The 25,383-nt window shown below is 44.5% G+C and overlaps 1 protein-coding gene across 5 annotated transcripts in view; it reads right to left on the bottom strand.

The window, feature by feature from the left end:
- Positions 1-16,762: 16,762 nt before the first annotated feature.
- Positions 16,763-25,383, bottom strand: part of LOC124018038 (adhesion G protein-coupled receptor L3-like) — a 177,300-nt gene continuing 168,679 nt past the window's right edge. For 2 of the 5 annotated variants that reach the window (XM_046333294.1, XM_046333295.1), the window contains 3 exons: positions 25,010-25,192; positions 24,172-24,265; positions 19,909-20,529 (listed from right to left, as the gene is read on the bottom strand). In XM_046333294.1, the coding sequence (XP_046189250.1) occupies positions 20,330-20,529; positions 24,172-24,265; positions 25,010-25,192 (477 nt within the window). In that variant the 3' untranslated portion in view covers positions 19,909-20,329. Of the gene's footprint in view, positions 18,177-19,908; positions 20,530-24,171; positions 24,266-25,009; positions 25,193-25,383 lie in introns of those variants that run through there. The other 3 variants (XM_046333298.1, XM_046333296.1, XM_046333297.1) reach the window with 3 other exon arrangements.

Below are 25,383 nucleotides of genomic sequence, written 5' to 3'. Positions count from 1 at the left end.
TTAGTTTCCTCTCTTTAGTTTCCTCTCCTTTAGTTTCCTCTCTTTAGTTTCCTCTTCTTAGTTTCCTCTCTTTAGTTTCATCTCTTTAGTTTCCTCTCTTTAGTTTCCTCTCTTTAGTTTCCTCTCTTTAGTTTCCTCTCTTTAGTTTCCTCTCCTTTAGTTTCCTCTCTTTAGTTTCCTCTCTTTAGTTTCCTCTCTTTTAGTTTCCTCTCTTTAGTTTCCTCTCCTTTAGTTTCCTCTCTTTAGTTTCCTCTCCGTTAGTTTCTTCTCTTTAGTTTCCTCTCTTTAGTTCCTCTCCTTTAGTTTCCTCTCCTATAGTTTCCTCTCCTATAGTTTCCTCTCTTTAGTTCCTCTCCTATAGTTTTCTCTCTTTAGTTTCCACTCTTTAGTTTCCTCTCTTTAGTTTCCTCTCCTATAGTTTCCTCTCTTTAGTTCCCTCTCTTTAGTTTCCTCTCCTTTAGTTTCCTCTCTTTAGTTTCCTCTCCTTTAGTTTCCTCTCTTTAGTTTCCTCTCCTTTAGTTTCCTCTCTTTAGTTTCCTCTCCTTTAGTTTCCTCTCTTTAGTTCCTCTCCTATAGTTTTCTCTCTTTAGTTTCCACTCTTTAGTTTTCTCTCTTTAGTTTCCTCTCCTATAGTTTCCTCTCCTTTAGTTTCCTCTCTTTAGTTTCCTCTCCTTTAGTTTCCTCTCTTTAGTTTCCTCTCTTTAGTTTCCTCTATTTAGTTTCCTCTCCGTTAGTTTCTTCTCTTTAGTTTCCTCTCAGTTAGTTTCCTCTCTTTAGTTTCCTCTCCAATAGTTTCCTCTCTTTAGTTTCCTGTCCTTTAGTTTCCTCTCTTTAGTTCCTCTCCTTTAGTTTCCTCTCCGTTAGTTTCCTCTCCTATAGTTTCCTCTCTTTAGTTTCCTCTCTTTAGTTTCCTCTCTTTAGTTTCCTCTCTTTAGTTTCCTCTCCTATAGTTTCCTCTGTTTAGTTTCCTCTCCATTAGTTTCCTCTCTTTAGTTTCCTCTCCTATAGTTTCCTCTCTTTAGTTTCCTCTCCATTAGTTTCCTCTCTTTAGTTTCCTCTCCTTTAGTTTCCTCTCTTTAGTTTCCTCTCCTTTAGTTTCCTCTCTTTAGTTTCCTCTCTTTAGTTTCCTCTCTTTAGTTTCCTCTCCGTTAGTTTCTTCTCTTTAGTTTCCTCTCTTTAGTTTCCTCTCTTTAGTTTCCTCTCTTTAGTTGCCTCTCCGTTAGTTTCTTCTCTTTAGTTTCCTCTCTTTAGTTCCTCTCCTATAGTTTTCTCTCTTTAGTTTCCACTCTTTAGTTTCCTCTCTTTAGTTTCCTCTCCTTTAGTTTCCTCTCTTTAGTTTCCTCTCCTTTAGTTTCCTCTCCTTTAGTTTCCTCTCTTTAGTTTCCTCTCCTTTAGTTTCCTCTCTTTAGTTTCCTCTCCTTTAGTTTCCTCTCTTTAGTTTCCTCTCCTTTAGTTTCCTCTCTTTAGTTTCCTCTCCTTTAGTTTCCTCTCTTTAGTTGCCTCTCCTTTAGTTTCCTCTCTTTAGTTTCCTCTCTTTAGTTTCCTCTCTTTAGTTTCCTCTCTTTAGTTTCCTCTCCTTTAGTTTCCTCTCCGTTAGTTTCTTCTCTTTAGTTTCCTCTCCTTTAGTTTCCTCTCTTTAGTTTCCTCTCTTTAGTTTCCTCTCTTTAGTTTCCTCTCCGTTAGTTTCTTCTCTTTAGTTTCCTCTCCGTTAGTTTCCTCTCTTTAGTTTCCTCTCCAATAGTTTCCTCTCTTTAGTTTCCTGTCCTTTGGTTTCCTCTCTTTAGTTCCTCTCCTTTAGTTTCCTCTCCGTTAGTTTCCTCTCCTATAGTTTCCTCTCTAGTTTCCTCTCTTTAGTTTCCTCTCTTTAGTTTCCTCTCTTTAGTTTCCTCTCCTATAGTTTCCTCTGTTTAGTTTCCTCTCCATTAGTTTCCTCTCTTTAGTTTCCTCTCCTATAGTTTCCTCTCTTTAGTTTCCTCTCTTTAGTTTCCTCTCTTTAGTTTCCTCTCTTTAGTTTCCTCTCTTTAGTTTCCTCTCCGTTAGTTTCCTCTCTTTAGTTTCCTCTCTTTAGTTTCCTCTCTTTAGTTTCCTCTCTTTAGTTGCCTCTCCGTTAGTTTCTTCTCTTTAGTTTCCTCTCTTTAGTTCCTCTCCTATAGTTTTCTCTCTTTAGTTTCCACTCTTTAGTTTCCTCTCTTTAGTTTCCTCTCCTTTAGTTTCCTCTCTTTAGTTTCCTCTCCGTTAGTTTCTTCTCTTTAGTTTCCTCTCTTTAGTTCCTCTCCTATAGTTTTCTCTCTTTAGTTTCCACTCTTTAGTTTCCTCTCTTTAGTTTCCTCTCCTTTAGTTTCTTCTCTTTAGTTTCCTCTCTTTAGTTCCTCTCCTATAGTTTTCTCTCTTTAGTTTCCACTCTTTAGTTTCCTCTCTTTAGTTTCCTCTCCTTTAGTTTCCTCTCTTTAGTTTCCTCTCCTTTAGTTTCCTATCTTTAGTTTCCTCTCCTTTAGTTTCCTCTCTTTAGTTTCCTATCTTTAGTTTCCTCTCCTATAGTTTCCTCTCCTTTAGTTTCCTCTCCTATAGTTTCCTCTCCGTTAGTTTCCTCTCTTTAGTTTCCTCTCTTTAGTTTCCTCTCTTTAGTTTCCTCTCTTTAGTTTCCTCTCCTATAGTTTCCTCTCTTTAGTTTCCTCTCCATTAGTTTCCTATCTTTAGTTTCCTCTCCTTTAGTTTCCTCTCTTTAGTTTCCTCTCTTTAGTTTCCTATCTTTAGTTTCCTCTCCGTTAGTTTCTTCTCCTTTAGTTTCCTCTCCTACAGTTACCTCTCTTTAGTTTCCTCTCCTACAGTTTCCTCTCTTTAGTTTCCTCTCTTTAGTTTCCTCTCCGTTAGTTTCCTCTCTTTAGTTTCCTCTCTTTAGTTTTCTCTCTTTAGTTTCATCTCCATTAGTTTCCTATCGTTAGTTACCTCTCCTTTAGTTTCCTCTCTTTAGTTTCCTCTCTTTAGTTTCCTCTCTTTAGTTTCCTCTCCGTTATTTTCCTCTCTTTAGTTTCCTCTCCTATAGTTTCCTCTCTTTAGTTTCCTCTCCATTAGTTTCCTATCTTTAGTTTCCTCTCCTTTAGTTTCCTCTCCTATAGTTACCTCTCTTAATTTCCTCTCCATTAGTTTCCTATCTTTAGTTTCCTCTCTTTAGTTTCCTCTCTTTAGTTTCCTCTCTTTAGTTTCCTCTTTTTAGGTTCCTCTCCGTTATTTTCCTCTCTTTAGTTTCCTCTCTTTAGTTTCCTCTCCTATAGTTTCCTCTCTTTAGTTTCCTCTCCATTAGTTTCCTATCTTTAGTTTCCTCTCCTTTAGTTTCCTCTCTGTAGTTTCCTCTCCGTTATTTTCCTCTCTTTAGTTTCCTCTCCTTTAGTTTCCTCTACTATTGTTTCCTCTCCGTTAGTTTCCTCTCTTTAGTTTCCTCTCCTTTAGTTTCCTCTACTATTGTTTACTCTCCGTTAGTTCCCTCTCTTTAGTTTCCTCTCCTTTAGTTTCCTCTCTGTAGTTTCCTCTCCGTTATTTTCCTCTCTTTAGTTTCCTCTCCTTTAGTTTCCTCTACTATTGTTTCCTCTCCGTTAGTTTCCTCTCTTTAGTTTCCTCTCCTTTAGTTTCCTCTACTATTGTTTACTCTCCGTTAGTTCCCTCTCTTTAGTTTCCTCTCCTTTAGTTTCCTCTCTTTAGTTTCCTATCCTATAGTTTCCTCTCTTTAGTTTCCTCTCTTTAGTTTCCTCTCCATTAGTTTCCTATCTTTAGTTTCCTCTCTTTAGTTTCCTCTCTTTAGTTTCCTTTCTTTAGTTACCTCTCCTTTAGTTTCCTCTCCATTAGTTTCCTATCTTTAGTTACCTCTCCTTTAGTTTCCTCTCTTTAGTTTCCTCTCTTTAGTTTCCTCTCGTTAGTTTCCTCTCCTTTAGTTTCCTCTCCTATAGTTTCCTCTCTTTAGTTTCCTCTCCTATAGTTCCTCTCTTTAGTTTCCTCTCTTTAGTTTCCTCTCTTTAGTTTCCTCTCCTATAGTTTCCTCTCTTTAGTTTCCTCTCTTTAGTTTCCTCTCCTTTAGTTTAATCTCTTTAGTTCCCTCTCTTTAGTTTCCTCTCCTTTAGTTTCTTCTCTTTAGTTTCCTCTCTTTACTTTCCTCTCCTTTAGTTTCCTCTCCTTTAGTTTCCTCTCCTATAGTTTCCCCTCCTATAGTGTCCTCTCCTTTAGTTTCCTCTCCTATAGTTTCCTCTCCTATAGTGTCCTCTCCTTTAGTTTCCTCTCCTATAGTTTCCACTCCTACAGTTTCCTCAATTTATTTCCCTTTCCGTTAGTTCCCTCTCTTTAGGGTCCTCTCCTTTAGTGTCCTCTCTTTATTTTTGTCTCCTTTAGTTTCCTCTCTTTAGTTTCCTCTCCTTAGTTTCCTCTCCTTAGTTTCCTCTCCTATAGTTTCCTCTCCTATAGTTTCCTCTCCTTTCGTTTCCTCTCCTTTCGTTTCCTCTCTTTAGGTGCCTCTCCTTTAGTTTCCTCTCTTTAGTTTCATCTCCGTTAGTTTCCTCTCCTTAGTTTCCTCTCCTTAGTTTCATCTCTTTAGTTTCCTCTCCTATAGTTTCCTCTCCTTTAGTTTCTTCTCTTTAGTTTCCTCTCTTTACTTTCCTCTCCTTTAGTTTCCTCTCCTACAGTTTCCTCTCCTTTAGTTTCCTCTCCTATAGTTTCCACTCCTACAGTTTCCTCTCCTTTAGTTTCCTCTCCTATAGTGTCCTCTCCTTTAGTTTCCTCTCCTATAGTTTCCTCTCCTATAGTGTCCTCTCCTATAGTTTCCTCTCCTATAGTTTCCTCTCCTTTCGTTTCCTCTCCTTTCGTTTCCTCTCTTTAGGTGCCTCTCCTATAGTTTCCTCTCCTATAGTTTCCTCTCTTTAGTTTCCTCTCCTATAGTTCCTCTCTTTAGTTTCCTCTCCTTTAGTTTCCTCTCTTTAGTTTCATCTCCGTTAGTTTCCTCTCTTTAGTTTCCTCTCTTTAGTTTCCTCTCCTTTAGTTTAATCTCTTTAGTTTCCTCTCCTTTAGTTTCCTCTCCTTTAGTTTCCTCTCCTACAGTTTCCTCTCCTTTAGTTTCCTCTCCTATAGTTTCCTCTCCTTAGTTTCCTCTCTTTAGTTACCTCTCTTTAGTTTCCTCTCTTTTCGTTTCCTCTCTTTAGTTTCCTCTCTTTAGTTTCCTCTCTTTAGTTCCTCTCCTTTAGTTGTCTCTCCTATAGTTTCCTCTCTTTAGTTTCCTCTCTTTAGTTTCCTCTCCTTTAGTTTCCTCTCTGTTAGTTTCCTCTCCTATAGTGTCCTCTCCTTTAGTTTCCCCTCCTATAGTGTCCTCTCCTATAGTGTCCTCTCCTATAGTTTCCTCTCCTATAGTTTCCACTCCTACAGTTTCCTCTCCTTTAGTTTCCTCTCCTATAGTGTCCTCTCCTTTAGTTTCCTCTCCTATAGTTTCCTCTCCTATAGTGTCCTCTCCTATAGTTTCCTCTCCTATAGTGTCCTCTCCTATAGTTTCCTCTCCTATAGTTTCCACTCCTACAGTTTCCTCTCCTTTAGTTTCCTCTCCTATAGTGTCCTCTCCTTTAGTTTCCTCTCCTATAGTTTCCTCTCCTATAGTGTCCTCTCCTATAGTTTCCTCTCCTATAGTGTCCTCTCCTATAGTTTCCTCTCCTATAGTTTCCACTCCTACAGTTTCCTCTCCTTTAGTTTCCTCTCCTATAGTGTCCTCTCCTTTAGTTTCCTCTCCTATAGTTTCCTCTCCTATAGTGTCCTCTCCTATAGTTTTCTCTCCTATAGTTTCCACTCCTACAGTTTCCTCTCCTTTAGTTTCCTCTCCTATAGTGTCCTCTCCTTTAGTTTCCTCTCCTATAGTGTCCTCTCCTATAGTGTCCTCTCCTTTAGTTTCCTCTCCTTTAGTTTCCTCTCCTATAGTTTCCACTCCTACAGTTTCCTCCATTTAGTTCCCTCTCCGTTAGTTCCCTCTCTTTAGGGTCCTCTCCTATAGTGTCCTCTCTTTATTTTTGTCTCCTTTAGTTTCCTCTCTTTAGTTTCCTCTCTTTAGTTTCCTCTCCTTAGTTTCCTCTCCTATAGTTTCCTCTCCTTTCGTTTCCTCTCTTTAGGTGCCTCTCCTTTAGTTTCCTCTCTTTAGTTTCCTCTCCTTTCGTTTCCTCTCCTTTCGTTTCCTCTCTTTAGGTGCCTCTCCTTTAGTTCCTTCATCGTCATTAAATATGAACCTGATTTCTCCACTAATTTCCTGTCATTTCCTTTCCTTTCCTTTCTATCATTCTGTTTTCATCTCTATAGTAGTGATTCCATTGGACAGGTGACATGGAGTCCTGATTGACATCTGTCATTGTGTTTTCATCTATATAGTAGTGATTCCATTGGACAGGTGACATGGATTCCTGATAGACATCTGTCATTGTGTTTTCATCTATATAGTAGTGATTCAATTGTTCATCAAGGAGGGGAGGCACAGAGAGGAAACCACTCAATAGTCCTGAGTGGCTTCCTCATTTCCTTTCCTCATGTCCTTTCCTTTCTCTCATGTCATGTTCCTTCCTGTCCTTTAGATGCACTAAACTTGAAACTAGTGTAGTGGGCCGTGATAGGGTAAGACTATGAGACACACTGTAGTGTAGTGGGCCGTGATAGGGTAAGACTATGAGACACACTGTAGTGTAGTGGGCCGTGATAGGGTAAGACTATGAGACACACTGTAGTGTACTGGGCCGTGATAGGGTAAGACTATGAGACACACTGTAGTGTACTGGGCCGTGATAGGGTAAGACTATGAGACACACTGTAGTGTAGTGGGCCGTGATAGGGTAAGACTATGAGACACACTGTAGTGTACTGGGCCGTGATAGGGTAAGACTATGAGACACACTGTAGTGTAGTGGGCCGTGATAGGGTAAGACTATGAGACACACTGTAGTGTACTGGGCCGTGATAGGGTAAGACTATGAGACACACTGTAGTGTAGTGGGCCGTGATAGGGTAAGACTATGAGACACACTGTAGTGTACTGGGCCGTGATAGGGTAAGACTATGAGACACACTGTAGTGTACTGGGCCGTGATAGGGTAAGACTATGAGACACACTGTAGTGTACTGGGCCGTGATAGGGTAAGACTATGAGACACACTGTAGTGTAGTGGGCCGTGATAGGGTAAGACTATGAGACACACTGTAGTGTACTGGGCCGTGATAGGGTAAGACTATGAGACACACTGTAGTGTAGTGGGCCGTGATAGGGTAAGACTATGAGACACACTGTAGTGTACTGGGCCGTGATAGGGTAAGACTATGAGACACACTGTAGTGTACTGGGCCGTGATAGGGTAAGACTATGAGACACACTGTAGTGTACTGGGCCGTGATAGGGTAAGACTATGAGACACACTGTAGTGTAGTGGGCCGTGATAGGGTAAGACTATGAGACACACTGTAGTGTAGTGGGCCGTGATAGGGTAAGACTATGAGACACACTGTAGTGTACTGGGCCGTGATAGGGTAAGACTATGAGACACACTGTAGTGTAGTGGGCCGTGATAGGGTAAGACTATGAGACACACTGTAGTGTACTGGGCCGTGATAGGGTAAGACTATGAGACACACTGTAGTGTAGTGGGCCGTGATAGGGTAAGACTATGAGACACACTGTAGTGTAGTGGGCCGTGATAGGGTAAGACTATGAGACACACTGTAGTGTAGTGGGCCGTGATAGGGTAAGACTATGAGACACACTGTAGTGTAGTGGGCCGTGATAGGGTAAGACTATGAGACACACTGTAGTGTAGTGGGCCGTGATAGGGTAAGACTATGAGACACACTGTAGTGTACTGGGCCGTGATAGGGTAAGACTATGAGACACACTGTAGTGTACTGGGCCGTGATAGGGTAAGACTATGAGACACACTGTAGTGTAGTGGGCCGTGATAGGGTAAGACTATGAGACACACTGTAGTGTACTGGGCCGTGATAGGGTAAGACTATGAGACACACTGTAGTGTACTGGGCCGTGATAGGGTAAGACTATGAGACACACTGTAGTGTACTGGGCCGTGATAGGGTAAGACTATGAGACACACTGTAGTGTACTGGGCCGTGATAGGGTAAGACTATGAGACACACTGTAGTGTACTGGGCCGTGATAGGGTAAGACTATGAGACACACTGTAGTGTACTGGGCCGTGATAGGGTAAGACTATGAGACACACTGTAGTGTACTGGGCCGTGATAGGGTAAGACTATGAGACACACTGTAGTGTACTGGGCCGTGATAGGGTAAGACTATGAGACACACTGTAGTGTACTGGGCCGTGATAGGGTAAGACTATGAGACACACTGTAGTGTACTGGGCCGTGATAGGGTAAGACTATGAGACACACTGTAGTGTACTGGGCCGTGATAGGGTAAGACTATGAGACACACTGTAGTGTACTGGGCCGTGATAGGGTAAGACTATGAGACACACTGTAGTGTAGTGGGCCGTGATAGGGTAAGACTATGAGACACACTGTAGTGTAGTGGGCCGTGATAGGGTAAGACTATGAGGCACACTGTAGTGTAGTGGGCCGTGATAGGGTAAGACTATGAGACACACTGTAGTGTAGTGGGCCGTGATAGGGTAAGACTATGAGACACACTGTAGTGTAGTGGGCCGTGATAGGGTAAGACTATGAGACACACTGTAGTGTAGTGGGCCGTGATAGGGTAAGACTATGAGACACACTGTAGTGTAGTGGGCCGTGATAGGGTAAGACTATGAGACACACTGTAGTGTACTGGGCCGTGATAGGGTAAGACTATGAGACACACTGTAGTGTACTGGGCCGTGATAGGGTAAGACTATGAGACACACTGTAGTGTAGTGGGCCGTGATAGGGTAAGACTATGAGACACACTGTAGTGTAGTGGGCCGTGATAGGGTAAGACTATGAGACACACTGTAGTGTAGTGGGCCGTGATAGGGTAAGACTATGAGACACACTGTAGTGTAGTGGGCCGTGATAGGGTAAGACTATGAGACACACTGTAGTGTAGTGGGCCGTGATAGGGTAAGACTATGAGACACACTGTAGTGTAGTGGGCCGTGATAGGGTAAGACTATGAGACACACTGTAGTGTACTGGGCCGTGATAGGGTAAGACTATGAGACACACTGTAGTGTACTGGGCCGTGATAGGGTAAGACTATGAGACACACTGTAGTGTACTGGGCCGTGATAGGGTAAGACTATGAGACACACTGTAGTGTACTGGGCCGTGATAGGGTAAGACTATGAGACACACTGTAGTGTAGTGGGCCGTGATAGGGTAAGACTATGAGACACACTGTAGTGTAGTGGGCCGTGATAGGGTAAGACTATGAGACACACTGTAGTGTAGTGGGCCGTGATAGGGTAAGACTATGAGACACACTGTAGTGTAGTGGGCCGTGATAGGGTAAGACTATGAGACACACTGTAGTGTACTGGGCCGTGATAGGGTAAGACTATGAGACACACTGTAGTGTAGTGGGCCGTGATAGGGTAAGACTATGAGACACACTGTAGTGTAGTGGGCCGTGATAGGGTAAGACTATGAGACACACTGTAGTGTAGTGGGCCGTGATAGGGTAAGACTATGAGACACACTGTAGTGTAGTGGGCCGTGATAGGGTAAGACTATGAGACACACTGTAGTGTAGTGGGCCGTGATAGGGTAAGACTATGAGACACACTGTAGTGTAGTGGGCCGTGATAGGGTAAGACTATGAGACACACTGTAGTGTAGTGGGCCGTGATAGGGTAAGACTATGAGACACACTGTAGTGTAGTGGGCCGTGATAGGGTAAGACTATGAGACACACTGTAGTGTACTGGGCCGTGATAGGGTAAGACTATGAGACACACTGTAGTGTACTGGGCCGTGATAGGGTAAGACTATGAGACACACTGTAGTGTAGTGGGCCGTGATAGGGTAAGACTATGAGACACACTGTAGTGTACTGGGCCGTGATAGGGTAAGACTATGAGACACACTGTAGTGTACTGGGCCGTGATAGGGTAAGACTATGAGACATACTGAAAGGAGACATACTGAAAGGAGACATACTGAAAGGAGACACACTGAAAGGGGACATACTGAAATGAGACATACTGAAATGGGACATACTGAAATGAGACACTGAAGTAGGAGACATACTGAAAGGAGACATACTGAAAGGAGACATACTGAAAGGAGACATACTGAAATGAGACACTGAAGTAGGAGACATACTGAAAGGAGACATACTGAAAGGAGACACTGAAGTAGGAGACATACTGAAAGGAGACATACTGAAAGGAGACATACTGAAAGGAGACACTGAAGTAGGAGACATACTGAAATGAGACACTGAAGTAGGAGACATACTGAAAGGAGACACTGAAGTAGGAGACACACTGAAGTAGGAGACACACTGAAAGGGGACATACTGAAATGAGACATACTGAAAGGGGACATACTGAAATGAGACATACTGAAATGAGACACTGAAGTAGGAGACACACTGAAAGGAGACACTGAAGTAGGAGACACACTGAAAGGAGACACTGAAGTAGGAGACACACTGAAAGGAGACATGCTGAAGGACATACTGAAAGGAGACATACTGAAAGGAGACATACTGAAATGAGACACTGAAGTAGGAGACATACTGAAAGGGGACATACTGAAAGGAGACATACTGAAAGGAGACATACTGAAAGGAGACATACTGAAATGAGACATACTGAAAGGAGACACTGAAGTAGGAGACATACTGAAAGGAGACACTGAAGTAGGAGACATACTGAAATGGGACATACTGAAATGAGACACTGAAGTAGGAGACATACTGAAAGGGGACATACTGAAATGAGACACTGAAGTAGGAGACACACTGAAAGGAGACACTGAAGTAGGAGACATACTGAAATGAGACACTGAAGTAGGAGACATACTGAAATGAGACACTGAAGTAGGAGACACACTGAAGTAGGAGACACACTGAAAGGAGACATGCTGAAAGGAGACACTGAAGTAGGAGACATACTGAAAGGGGACATACTGAAATGAGACACTGAAGTAGGAGACACACTGAAAGGAGACACTGAAGTAGGAGACATACTGAAATGAGACACTGAAGTAGGAGACATACTGAAAGGAGACATGCTGAAAGGAGACATACTGAAAGGAGACACTGAAGTAGGAGACATACTGAAGGACACACTGAAAGGAGACACTGAAGTAGGAGACATACTGAAGGACACACTGAAAGGAGACACTGAAGTAGGAGACATACTGAAGGACATACTGAAAGGAGACATACTGAAAGGAGACACTGAAGTAGGAGACATACTGAAGGACACACTGAAAGGAGACACTGAAGTAGGAGACATACTGAAGGACACACTGAAAGGAGACACTGAAGTAGGAGACATACTGAAGGACATACTGAAAGGAGACATACTGAAAGGAGACATACTGAAATGAGACATGCTGAAAGGAGACACTGAAGTAGGAGACATACTGAAAGGAGACACTGAAGTAGGAGACATACTGAAAGGAGACACTGAAGTAGGAGACATACTGAAAGGAGACATACTGAAAGGAGACATACTGAAAGGAGACATACTGAAATGAGACATACTGAAAGGAGACATACTGAAAGGGGACATACTGAAATGAGACATACTGAAATGAGACACTGAAGTAGGAGACATACTGACAGGAGACATACTGAAAGGAGACATACTGAAAGGAGACATACTGAAATGAGACATACTGAAAGGAGACATACTGAAAGGGGACATACTGAAATGAGACATACTGAAATGAGACACTGAAGTAGGAGACATACTGAAAGGAGACATACTGAAATGAGACATACTGAAATGAGACACTGAAGTAGGAGACATACTGAAAGGAGACATACTGAAAGGAGACATACTGAAAGGAGACATACTGAAATGAGACACTGAAGTAGGAGACATACTGAAAGGAGACATACTGAAAGGAGACATACTGAAATGAGACATACTGAAAGGAGACATACTGAAAGGAGACATACTGAAAGGGGACATACTGAAATGAGACATACTGAAATGAGACACTGAAGTAGGAGACATACTGAAAGGAGACATACTGAAAGGAGACATACTGAAATGAGACATACTGAAAGGAGACATACTGAAAGGAGACATACTGAAATGAGACATACTGAAAGGAGACATACTGAAAGGGGACATACTGAAATGAGACATACTGAAATGAGACACTGAAGTAGGAGACATACTGAAATGAGAAACTGAAGTTTGAGTCAGAGAATAAACCTGGATAACAATTCTGTGGCCTACAAACCTGCTGCTACATCTAGTCTAAGTATATATATATATATATATATATAGCTGTAGTAACCTGCTGGCTATGCTTTGTGATTTTCCAGCTTTCATTGTGAGCTGGTGTATAACAACGAGCACTCTGTGTTATAAAAGACTAGCACAGTGGTGGAACGACAAGCCCGCAAAAATGTTTTCTGTGTTTGTTCTCAGCGACATAGTTTGCCTTTCAGCTACATTAACAGTTTATAAACGTGCGTCCCGAATCGTACCATATTCCTTAAAATAGTACGCTACTTCTGCCCAGTGCACTCTGGGTGCACTCTGGGTCCCATTAAGAGACAGGGTTGCCATTTGACTAAAACTCAGACACAAACCACAACAACAACAACAAATACATCTATGTAATAAATCTTAATTCAGTCATTTATTTGTTGGCAAACAACTTTCACTGTTACAACGAATATTAGTTTAATAAGATCATTCATCATGGCACCCATACAAACTGAATAAATAATCGTCAATAATAAATTGTAATAATAGTTATAATGATTGTAATAATTTAAAAACTACCAGTGCGGATTTAATTATTCTCTCTCCCTATCTCTTCTCTCTCTCTCTGTCTCTCTCTCTCTCTCTCTCTCTCTCTCTCTCTCTCTCTCTCTCTCTCTCTCTCTCTCTCTCTCTCTCTCTCTCTCTCTCTCTCTGTCTCTCTCTCTCTCTCTCTCTCTCTCTCTCTCTCTCTCTCTCTCTCTCTCTCTCTCTCTCTCTCTCTCTCTCTCTCTCTGTCTCTGTCTCTGTCTCTGTCTCTGTCTCTGTCTCTGTCTCTCTCTCTCTCTCTCTCTCTCTCTCTCTCTCTCTCTCTCTCTCTCTCTCTCTCTCTCTCTCTCTCTCTCTCTCTCTCTCTCTCTCTCTCTCTCTCTCTCTCTCTCTCTCTCTCTCTCTCTCTCTCTCTCTGTCTCTCTCTCTCTCTCTCTCTCTCTCTCTCTCTCTCTCTCTCTCTCTCTCTCTCTCTCTCTCTCTCTCTCTCTCTCTGTCTCTCTCTCTCTCTCTGTCTCTCTCTCTCTCTCTCTCTCTCTCTCTCTCTCTCTCTCTCTCTCTCTCTCTGTCTCTCTCTCTCTCTCTCTCTCTCTCTCTCTCTCTCTCTCTCTCTCTCTCTCTCTCTCTCTCTCTCTCTCTCTCTCTCTCTCTCTCTCTCTCTCTCTCTCTCTCTCTCTCTCTCTCTCTCTCTCTGTCTCTCTCTCTCTCTCTCTCTCTGTCTCTGTCTCTCTCTCTCTCTCTCTCTCTCTCTGTCTCTCTCCTCTCTCTCTCTCTCTCTCTCTCTCTCTCTCTCTCTCTCTCTCTCTCTCTCTCTCTCTCTCTGTCTCTCTCCTCTCTCTCTCTCTCTCTCTCTCTCTCTCTCTCTCTCTCTCTCTCTCTCTCTCTCTCTCTGTCTCTGTCTCTGTCTCTGTCTCTGTCTCTGTCTCTGTCTCTGTCTCTGTCTCTGTCTCTGTCTCTCTCTCTCTCTGTCTCTCTCTCTCTCTCTCTCTCTCTCTCTCTCTCTCTCTCTCTCTCTCTCTCTCTCTCTCTCTCTCTCTCTCTCTCTCTCTCTCTCTCTCTCTCTCTCTCTCTCTCTCTCTCTCTCTCTCTCTCTCTCTCTCTCTCTCTCTCTCTCTCTCTCTCTCTCTCTCTCTCTCTCTCTCTCTCTCTCTCTCTCTCTGCCCTGAAATCATAACTTCTTGAGTTTAGTTTGTTGTTTCTCTCTGGATACGTTCCAAACGGCAGTCTATTCCCTCTATAGTGACCTACTTTAGATTAAAGTGCCCTAATGGACTATGTGCACTATAAAGGGAATAAGTTTCCATTTGGAACCTGTAAACAGATAAATAAACCACATCTCTCTCTCTATCGGGGGTACAGTCCGTGGGATATACATGTTTAAGCTACACTTCAGAAAGCTCGCCTCTTTAAATAAGTTAAACATTTTTTTGTTGGTCTCCACATTGGGGACAGTGTAGTTTCATCTCCACTATAGAATCATGTCCTCTCTCACAGACAGGGACCCACCTTATACAGGAATAGTGGCATTTCCCTTTTGACGAGAGACGGCTCAACCTAAAATCAGATGTTTTCTCAGATGTTTTCATGTCAAAAGTTCAACCCATATCCCACGCTATCTGAGGGGAGCTTCCCCCATTACGCTTCAACTCAATATACAGGCTTCCTCTGTGTTGTTTGGTTTGCGTCAACAGAACCTATGGAGAGAGAGAGCGTGTGTGTGTGTGTGTGTGTGTGGGGGGGGGGGGGGGGGGTGTTCCATCTATACAGAATCTCTGGTTTCCATAGTAACCGTCTGAAGTCCCCCACACGACATTGTCATATATCACTTTATGCACCCCCCCATGGTTTGCAAATCTACACAGTGATAAAAATATATATATATCGATTGATTTCTCAAAATAGAAGGGATGGAGATGTTTCGAGATAGAAAACGACCGAGGATGAAGTGTGTGTGTGTGTGTGTGTATGTGTATGTGTATGTGTGTGTGTGTGTGTGTGTGTGTGTGTGTGTGTGTGTGTGTGTGTGTGTGTGTGTGTGTGTGTGTGTGTGTATGTGTGTATGTGTGTATGTGTGTGTGTGTGTGTGTGTGTGTGTGTGTGTGTGTGTGTATCAATCCCATAGTGATTTTCCATATGTTGTCGTGTAAAGAAGCAGTGAGAACGAAGGTTGTTCCTGTAAAGCGATGTGATTGGCTGCACAGGAGTTCACATCGTACAGCCGCACAGAACGACACGTTCTTCACCACCATTACAGTCCCAAAGGTACAAAACGAAAAGCAGAAACACCGAGAGGCGTATCCCAGGCAGTCCTGACGCAACACTATTCTACATTCTGTACAAACACATAGAAATCATCTTAACTACCCTGTCGTCTGTAGCCATGGTTACAGAGGAACATTTTTAAAAACGTACAGAAATATAAACATTCTCCCCCCCCAGTTCAGTGGAGGGGGAGAATGCATCTGTTTGCATCTGTTTAAGTCCATTTCTAATCCTTCATCTTTGTCTAGTTCATAGGGAACCTCTGCAACATCGAACGGTTCAGTTCAGTTGAGTCTCGTACACCTTGCAGGAACAGGACTGTAACTTTCCACCCTCCGTTTCAGTTCAGTTGAGTCTCTTACACCTTGCAGGAACAGGACTGTAACTTTCCACCCTCCGGTTCAGTTCAGTTGAGTCTCGTACACCTTGCAGGAACAGGACTGTGACTTTCCACCCTCCGGTTCAGTTGAGTCTCGTACACCTTGCAGGAACAGGACTGTAACTTTCCACCCTCAGTTTCAGTTCAGTTGAGTCTCGTACACCTTGCAGGAACAGGACTGTAACTTTCCACCCTCCGGTTCAGTTCAGTTGAGTCTCGTACACCTTGCAGGAACAGGACTGTAACTTTCCACCCTCCGTTTCAGTTCAGTTGAGTCTCGTACACCTTGCAGGAACAGGACTGTAACTTTCCACCCTCCGGTTCAGTTCAGTTGAGTCTCTTACACCTTGCAGGAACAGGACTGTAACTTTCCACCCTCCGGTTCAGTTAGTTCAGTTGAGTCTCTTACACCTTGCAGGAACAGGACTGTAACTTTCCACCCTCCGGTTCAGTTCAGTTGAGTCTCGTACACCTTGCAGGAACAGGACTGTAACTTTCCACCCTCCGGTTCAGTTCAGTTGAGTCTCTTACACCTTGCAGGAACAGGACTGTAACTTTCCACCCTCCGGTTCAGTTCAGTTGAGTCTCGTACACCTTGCAGGAACAGGACTGTAACTTTCCACCCTCCGGTTCAGTTCAGTTGAGTCTCGAACACCTTGCAGGAACAGGACTGTAACTTTCCACCCTCCGTTTCAGTTCAGTTGAGTCTCTTACACCTTGCAGGAACAGGACTGTAACTTTCCACCCTCCGGTTCAGTTCAGTTGAGTCTCGTACACCTTGCAGGAACAGGACTGTAACTTTCCACCCTCCGGTTCAGTTCAGTTGAGTCTCGTACACCTTGCAGGAACAGGACTGTAACTTTCCACCCTCCGGTTCAGTTCAGTTGAGTCTCGTACACCTTGCAGGAACAGGATGAATGTAACTTTCCACCCTCCGGTTCAGTTCAGTTCATCAGACAGGCGGAAGAGACGGTTGTAAAAACACATAGGAGCTCCTCGAACTACCCTGTCATCTGTAGCCATGGTTACAGTGTTTACAACAACATGTCGTCTAATAAAATAGTTATGTGGGGGGGGCGTTTAAAAAAAAATCATACATACTCTACTCTATTGGCAGGTCGGGTAGTAGAAGAAGAAGGAGAAGCCTGGCGATTGGCTAGATACTTTCGACCAGTGTCCAGGGCTTGGAAGAGCAGTCTGATGGGTTTTGACAGTGAAAAAGACTCAGCTAGGATCTGCTACAGGTCCATGGTAGGATGTTTCTGGGCTACGACCCAGGAAACGTCTATCAAGACAGGTGGCCTGACAGATACTCCCCTCCTTCAGGAACTACTTCATACATTCCTGAAGAATATTCACAAAAAAAAAACCTCCTCGGTTTTCGAACCACCCAGTTTAGTTCGTTCTGGTCTAAATACAATCCATTATCTATCCAATCGGTATCGTCCCTATTGTCACTAACCACAGGAAAGAATCAGGAAGCGAGTGCGTTCAACCAGGCCTTCATTGGTCAGCGCCAACTGTCAATCAATCATCAACATATAACTATTCTGGGAGGCGGGACTAAAAAAGAAGGTGGGACCCGGAAAATAAGGGGTTTAGAGTCTTCTCATTGGTCTATAGGCTCGTGACCAGTTGGGAGGGGTCAACAGGGGTCAGGGGCTCCTCGGGCGACGAATCAGAATCCTCCTTGTTGACAGGTACCATGTAGCCGTCGCTGCCCCCCCGCCCCATCTGGTAGTAATGGTGGAGCTGGTGGAGGTGGTTCCTGGACCCCAGGTTTGGCATGCTCTTATAGTAAACATCATCCGCCTCCGGCCCCGGTTCGCTCCCGGTGCTGCTGGTACCGGCCTGAATCTCCCTGCTGTCGTCCATCTCGCCGTCCGCTAAACCGTTCATCTGCCCGTGACTACCGTGGCCGTCCGGTAAATCCGTTAACACGGGCATGGAGGTGTACAGAGAGTTTCTGTGATTGGGCGACTGCGGCGTCTCGTCCGTCTGCTCGTTGGTCAGGAGGGGGAAGAAGCTCTCGCTGGTCTCCTGGGGGCGCCGGGGGCGGGAGAAGTTATGGGGGGGCGGGGGAGGAGGGTGAGGGTGGGGGAGGCTGTCCGGGGGAGGCAGAGGGCGGGGCGGGAGGAGGGGGGCGTTCGACTCCTCCCTTATAATCTCCAATCCCAAATTCTCATCCAATGGGAAGGCAGCGTTGGGGTTATCCAGCACCATGTGACTAACGTCGACACCGTCGTTACTCAAGTCGTAGTCACGGTTACTCCCGCCGCAGACTACGCCACCAATTCCGATTCCGTTACTGCCGTTACCGACCAGTCCGCCCGCATTGCCGGTGCCGTTACCGATGTTGACCATCTTATTCATCAGGTTGTGGTTGCGTTCGGTGGTCGCTGAGCGCTGGTGGTTGTTCGAGTACGAAGGGGTGTAGTTGGACGTTAACTCTTTAAGGATCTGCTTTTCTAATGTCGTCGTCTCCTTGTGGTTGCCGTAGGTACTGTAACCGCTGACGCCGCCTCGTTCCAGAATCTGGACGCTGTCGCTGAGGTAGTCGCCGCTCGCCGCGCTGTAGTTGTTGCCGTTGAGAGGGAGCGTATCCGTGACGCCGGTGTCTCGAGCGTTGTTTAGATTCCCTCTGTGGGAAATGGTAAACAAACACAATTATTAGAAGAAACAAAGCTAAGCAATAAAACAGTAAATAGTTGAAATCGTCTATTGTTCAGTGTAGCAAATATTGTTTGGTGTAGTAAATATTGTTTGGTGTAGTAAATATTGTTCGGTGTAGTAAATATTGTTCGGTGTTGTAAATATTGTTCGGTGTAGTAAATATTGTTCGGTGTAGTAAATATTGTTCGGTGTAGTAAATATTGTTCGGTGTAGTTAATATTGTTCGGTGTAGTAAATAGCTAGGTATTTGTAAGCGTATTTGACATCCATAGTGGTAGGTTGATATCAGATGTCTGGTTAATAAAGGTGATTACTTGTGTCTCTGTAGGAGGCTATGGGACAGCGTGAGAGAGAAACAGAGAGAAACACAATACCGTGAGTAAAAGACAGACACAGATAGATACAAAAACAGTGTGTATGGAAAAAGGAGTAAACACACAAGGAATGGTATCGTGTTTTAGTAGTAGGGCCTCGTCTTCCAACACCCAGTCTACTGTGTTTGGTTACAAACTGAACGGTTCACATGGTCTGTCTTCAGGATCAATCCAACTTCTCCCACAGTACAACGATGTCACATGCTAACAACACAAATGAACAGAACCCACGGAAAACACTGAAAACAGATGATGCAATACAGCAAGCGCAAAAACCTTTACCGGACGACAAGCATAACACAACAACACAAAACACACAAAGCATTCGTAGAGCATTCATAGAGCATTCATAGAGCATTCATAGAGCATTCATAGAGCATTCATAGAGCACTCGTAGAGCATTCATTGAGCATTCGTAGAGCATTTGTAGAGCATTCATAGAGCACTCATAGAGCATTCATATAGCACTCGTAGAGCATTCATAGAGCACTCATTGAGCATTCATAGAGCATTCATTCATAGAGCACTCATAGAGCATTCGTAGAGCATTCATAGAGCATTCGTAGAGCATTCATAGAGCACTCATAGAGCATTCGTAGAGCATTCATAGAGCATTCGTAGAGCATTCATAGAGCACTCATAGAGCATTCATAGAGCACTCGTAGAGCATTCATAGAGCACTCATTGAGCATTCATAGAGCACTCATAGAGCACTCAGAGCACCCATAGAGCATTCATAGAGCACTCATAGAGCACCCATAGAGCACTCATAGAGCATTCATAGAGCATGCATAGAGCATTCATAGAGCATTCATAGAGCATTCATAGAGCACTCGTAGAGCATTCATTGAGCATTCGTAGAGCATTTGTAGAGCATTCATAGAGCACTCATAGAGCATTCATATAGCACTCGTAGAGCATTCATAGAGCACTCATTGAGCATTCATAGAGCATTCGTAGAGCATTCATAGAGCACTCATAGAGCATTCGTAGAGCATTCATAGAGCATTCGTAGAGCATTCATAGAGCACTCATAGAGCATTCGTAGAGCATTCATAGAGCATTCGTAGAGCATTCATAGAGCACTCATAGAGCATTCATAGAGCACTCGTAGAGCATTCATAGAGCACTCATTGAGCATTCATAGAGAACTCATAGAGCACTCAGAGCACCCATAGAGCATTCATAGAGCACTCATAGAGCACCCATAGAGCATTCATAGAGCACTCATAAAGCATTCATAGAGCATTCATAGAGCATTCATAGCTCATAAAACAGACAGAGAATCCCACCAAACAGCCCAAGCACTCATAGATCCCAGATGATTCGTTAGTGTTTATGTTGAATCTGAGACTGATAACTTACACGTTTAGGTCATAAATCTACAAGGTGAACTAAATAACTTAAGTTAAAACATATGTGTTTTGAGACCTGACCAATGGGACGCTACGGTGATGTCTCACAACATGATTGGTTGGTCTCATCTGGGAGTCATTTTCACAGGCATGCAGACAGAATCATGAACAGTGGCGGCCATTTTAGAATCAAGGACCCATCAAAATCAATTATATATTTATTATATATCAATTATATAAAAATTTGAAAAGTGAAATGCATTTGCACTGTCCAGGGGTCAAGGGTCAAGATGAATGTGATCCTTTGCAAATCCAGCGAAGCAATAACTCAAAAGTGATCAAACTTCTTCACAAAAAGAACAATCATTTCAAAATGAACTTTGAGGATAACTAAAGTGAAGTGGGAAATAAGGGATCATAGGTCATACATAGGAATGTGTGTGTCACACCTTGTGTGCTGTACATGCCAGCCACGTTGGGGTTGTTACAGACTGCTTGGTGGTTGGTGTCCCCCAGCAGAGAGTTATAAGGATGGTTAGAACCATGGGGATGAAGGAGAGTATTAGTTAACAGATGATTAGCCATCGCTCCTAGTGGAGGCAGAGACAGAGAGAGAGACAGAGAGAGAGACAGAGAGAGAGAGACAGAGCGAGACAGAGAGAGAGACAGAGAGACAGAGAGAGAGACAGAGAGAGAGAGAGACAGAGAGAGAGAGACAGAGAGACAGAGAGAGAGACAGAGAGAGAGAGAGAGAGACAGAGAGACAGAGAGAGAGAGAGAGAGAGAGAGAGAGAGACAGAGAGAGAGAGAGAGACAGAGAAAGAGAGAGACAGAGAAAGAGAGAGAGAGAGAGAGAAAGAGAGGAGTGTAGTGATAGAGTGGGTGTGAGAGAGAGCATGAAAGGAAGAGAGAGAGAAGACATGTAAATCAATCAGGCACAAACACAGTTGAAGTGAAAACCCCAGACATAAGCTTGCCAGTCATTCCTGCAGCCTTTCTCCAGTGAACTGTAGAGTTACCACCCATGACTGTATGTGTTAGTCAGAGACATGGTCGTTGCATTTGTTCATGCTCAGTCCTGTGACCTTCACCAAGTTACATCCCAGGTATTGTCATAAACTATTACTATTTAACCTAAATAGAAATATCCCAATATCCTGCATTCATAATGACTGAACCCAGCTAGGGTTAGGAAATATCCCAATATCCTGCATTCATAATGACTGAATCCCAGTTAGGAAATATCCCAATATCCTGCATTCATAATGACTGAATCCCAGTTAGGAAATATCCCAATATCCTGCATTCATAATGACTGAACCCAGCTAGGGTTAGGAAATATCCCAATATCCTGCATTCATAATGACTGAATCCCAGTTAGGAAATATCCCAATATCCTGCATTCATAATGACTGAATCCCAGTTAGGAAATATCCCAATATCCTGCTTTCATAATGACTGAATCCCAGTTAGGAAATATCCCAATATCCTGCATTCATAATGACTGAATCCCAGTTAGGAAATATCCCAATATCCTGCATTCATAATGACTGAATCCCAGTTAGGAAATATCCCAATATCCTGCATTCATAATGACTGAACCCAGCTAGGGTTAGGAAATATCCCAATATCCTGCATTCATAATGACTGAACCCAGCTAGGGTTAGGAAATATCCCAATATCCTGCATTCATAATGACTGAACCCAGCTAGGGTTAGGAAATATCCCAATATCCTGCATTCATAATGACTGAACCCAGCTAGGGTTAGGAAATATCCCAATATCCTGCATTCATAATGACTGAACCCCAGTTAGGAAATATCCCAATATCCTGCATTCATAATGACTGAATCCCAGTTAGGAAATATCCCAATATCCTGCATTCATAATGACTGAATCCCAGTTAGGAAATATCCCAATATCCTGCATTCATAATGACTGAACCCCAGTTAGGAAATATCCCAATATCCTGCATTCATAATGACTGAATCCCAGTTAGGAAATATCCCAATATCCTGCATTCATAATGACTGAACCCCAGTTAGGAAATATCCCAATATCCTGCATTCATAATGACTGAACCCAGCTAGGGTTAGGAAATATCCCAATATGGTCAGACTGGTTAGATTGGTTAGACTGGTCAGACTGGTTAGACTAGTCAGACTGGTTAGACAGGTCAGATTGGTTAGACAGGTCAGACTGGTCAGACTGGTTAAACTAGTCAGACTGGTTAGACAGGTCAGACTGGTTAGACTGGTCAGATTGGTTAGACAGGTCAGACTGGTCAGACTGGTTAGACTAATCAGACTGGTTAGACAGGTCAGACTGCTTAGACTGGTCAGATTCGTTAGACAGGTCAGACTGGTCAGACTGGTCAGACTGGTTAGACTAGTCAGACTGGTTAGACTAGTCAGACTGGTTAGACAGGTCAGACTGGTTAGACTGGTCAGATTGGTTAGACAGGTCAGACTGGTCAGACTGGTTAGACTAGTCAGTCTGGTTAGACAGGTCAGACTGCTTAGACTGGTCAGATTCGTTAGACAGGTCAGACTGGTATCACTAGTCAGAATGGTCAGAATGGTCAGACTGGTTAGACTGGTTAGACTGGTCAGACTGGTCAGACTGGTTAGACTGGTCAGACTAGGAGGAATAAGATGAAGAGTCAGAGTCTGGTTCATCTGTTTCAAGGTAGCACTGTTGCTCCATTATACAGTCACATGGAATAAATAACTGGAATAACTAGCCATCTGCCCCAGTTATAGGGCATAGTGGGCCAGTCTTAGTGTAGTGGGCCAGTCTTAGTGCAGTGGGCCAGTCTTAGTGTAGTGGGCCAGTCTTAGTGTAGTGGGCCAGTCTTAGTGTAGTGGGCCAGTCTTAGTGTAGTGGGCCAGTCTTAGTGCAGTGGGCCAGTCTTAGTGCAGTGGGCCAGTCTTAGTGTAGTGGGCCAGTCTTAGTGTAGTGGGCCAGTCTTAGTGTAGTGGGCCAGTCTGAGTGTAGTGGGCCAGTCTTAGTGCAGTGGGCCAGTCTTAGTGTAGTGGGCCAGTCTTAGTGTAGTGGGCCAGTCTTAGTGCAGTGGGCCAGTCTTAGTGCAGTGGGCCAGTCTTAGTGCAGTGGGCCAGTCTTAGTGCAGTGGGCCAGTCTTAGTGTAGTGGGCCAGTCTTAGTGCAGTGGGCCAGTCTTAGTGTAGTGGGCCAGTCTTAGTGTAGTGGGCCAGTCTTAGTGCAGTGGGCCAGTCTTAGTGTAGTGGGCCAGTCTTAGTGCAGTGGGCCAGTCTTAGTGCAGTGGGCCAGTCTTAGTGTACTGGGCCAGTCTTAGTGCAGTGGGCCAGTCTTAGTGCAGTGGGCCAGTCTTAGTGCAGTGGGCCAGTCTTAGTATAGTGGGCCAGTCTTAGTATAGTGGGCCAGTCTTAGTGTAGTGGGCCAGTCTTAGTGCAGTGGGCCAGTCTTAGTGCAGTGGGCCAGTCTTAGTGCAGTGGGCCAGTCTTAGTGTAGTGGGCCAGTCTTAGTGCAGTGGGCCAGTCTTAGTGCAGTGGGCCAGTCTGAGTGTAGTGGGCCAGTCTTAGTGTAGTGGGCCAGTCTTAGTGTAGTGGGCCAGTCTTAGTGTAGTGGGCCAGTCTTAGTGTACTGGGCCAGTCTTAGTGTACTGGGCCAGTCTTAGTGCAGTGGGCCAGTCTTAGTGCAGTGGGCTAGTCTTAGTGTAGTGGGCCAGTCTTAGTGTAGTGGGCCAGTCTTAGTGTAGTGGGCCAGTCTTAGTATAGTGGGCCAGTCTTAGTGCAGTGGACCAGTCTTAGTGTACTGGGCCAGTCTTAGTGTAGTGGGCCAGTCTGAGTGTAGTGGGCCAGTCTTAGTGTAGTGGGCCAGTCTTAGTATAGTGGGCCAGTCTTAGTGCAGTGGGCCAGTCTTAGTGTACTGGGCCAGTCTTAGTGTACTGGGCCAGTCTTAGTGTAGTGGGCCAGTCTTAGTGTAGTGAGCCAGTCTGAGTGTAGTGGGCCAGTCTTAGTGTACTGGGCCAGTCTTAGTGTAGTGGGCCAGTCTTAGTGTAGTGGGCCAGTCTTAGTGTAGTGGGCCATGCCAAAGACTTCCTCTCTTCTGTCCTTCATAGAGGAAGTGACATCAGCAGTGGGCTAACGATAGCATTAGGAGGAACTTATATAAACTTCTCTTTACTCTGTCAGCGCATTATAACTAACAGTGTTATTGTTATACTGAATAGGTAGTAGTATCCTTGGTTACCTCTGTTGAGTGTGGCTGAGCTGGTGATGTCTCCTGTCACAAAGGATGACTCCTGTTTCCTCACTGTATCGTTCCACATCCTCCTGATACGACTCTGATGGAGGGATGAATGGGGGACGGAGGGAGAGAAGGAGGGAGGAGAGGGAAGGAGAGAAGTAAGGGGGAGCGAGGGAAGAGGGGAGGAGAGGGAGGGAGAGATGGAAGAGGGAGAGAGGGAAGAGGGGAGGAAAGGAGACGGAGGGAGAGAAGGAAGAGGGGAGAAGGGAAGGAGAGAAGGAAGGGGGAGGGAGGGAAGAGGGGAGAAGAGAAGAGGGAGGGAGAGAAGGAAGGGGGATGAAGGGTAGGAGAGAAGGAAGGGGGAGGGAGGGAAGAGGGGAGAAGAGAAGAGGGAGGGAGAGAAGGAAGGGGGATGAAGGGAAGGAGAGAAGGAAGGGGGAGGGAGGGAAGAGGGGAGAAGAGAAGAGGGAGGGAGAGAAGGAAGGGGGATGAAGGGTAGGAGAGAAGGAGAGAAGAGGGAGGGAGAGAAGGAAGGGGGATGAAGGGAAGGAGAGAAGGAGAGGAGAGGGAGGGAGAGAAGGAAGGGGGATGAAGGGTAGGAGAGAAGGAGAGGAGAGGGAGGGAGAGAAGGAAGGGGATGAAGGGTAGGAGAGAAGGAGAGGAGAGGGAGGGAGAGAAGGAAGGGGGATGAAGGGTAGGAGAGAAGGAAGGGGGGAGGTAGAGAGAGAGAGACAGGGATAAAAGGTGACTTTCCAAGACTTCTAGAATCAGAAGTCAGAGTTAAAGCTGAATCACATTGTACTGTAGGTCAGTCCAGCAGGTGTGCTGGACCTGGTCTCACCTGGGAGTCTTCTGTGGAGTAGCGTCCAGGTGTACAGGCAGGCAAGATGACCTGCGACCCCGTGGAGTATCGTCCTGGGGTTCGAGACGTGGTGTGGTTCTTTCCAGAGGACGAGATGGAGGTCTCTACACTCTTACCACTGCAGCAGTGGGAACGCAAACACTTCCCATACTCCTTACGCACCTGGAGAGGGGAGACAGGGACACACAGTGGAGTTATGGAGGGATACAGGTGTGTTAGGAAGGATACAGGTGTGTTATGGAAGGATATAGGTGTGTTAGGAAGGATACAGGTGTGGTATGGAAGGATATAGGTGTGTTATGGAAGGATACAGGTGTTTTATGGAAGGATATAGGTGTGTTAGGAAGGATACA

The sequence above is a fragment of the Oncorhynchus gorbuscha genome, unplaced genomic scaffold, assembly GCF_021184085.1.
Source record: "Oncorhynchus gorbuscha isolate QuinsamMale2020 ecotype Even-year unplaced genomic scaffold, OgorEven_v1.0 Un_scaffold_383, whole genome shotgun sequence".
NCBI classification, from domain to species: domain Eukaryota; kingdom Metazoa; phylum Chordata; class Actinopteri; order Salmoniformes; family Salmonidae; genus Oncorhynchus; species Oncorhynchus gorbuscha.
The sequence above is the reverse complement of the archived record's forward strand: the minus strand, read 5'-3'. Positions and strand labels throughout refer to the sequence as shown.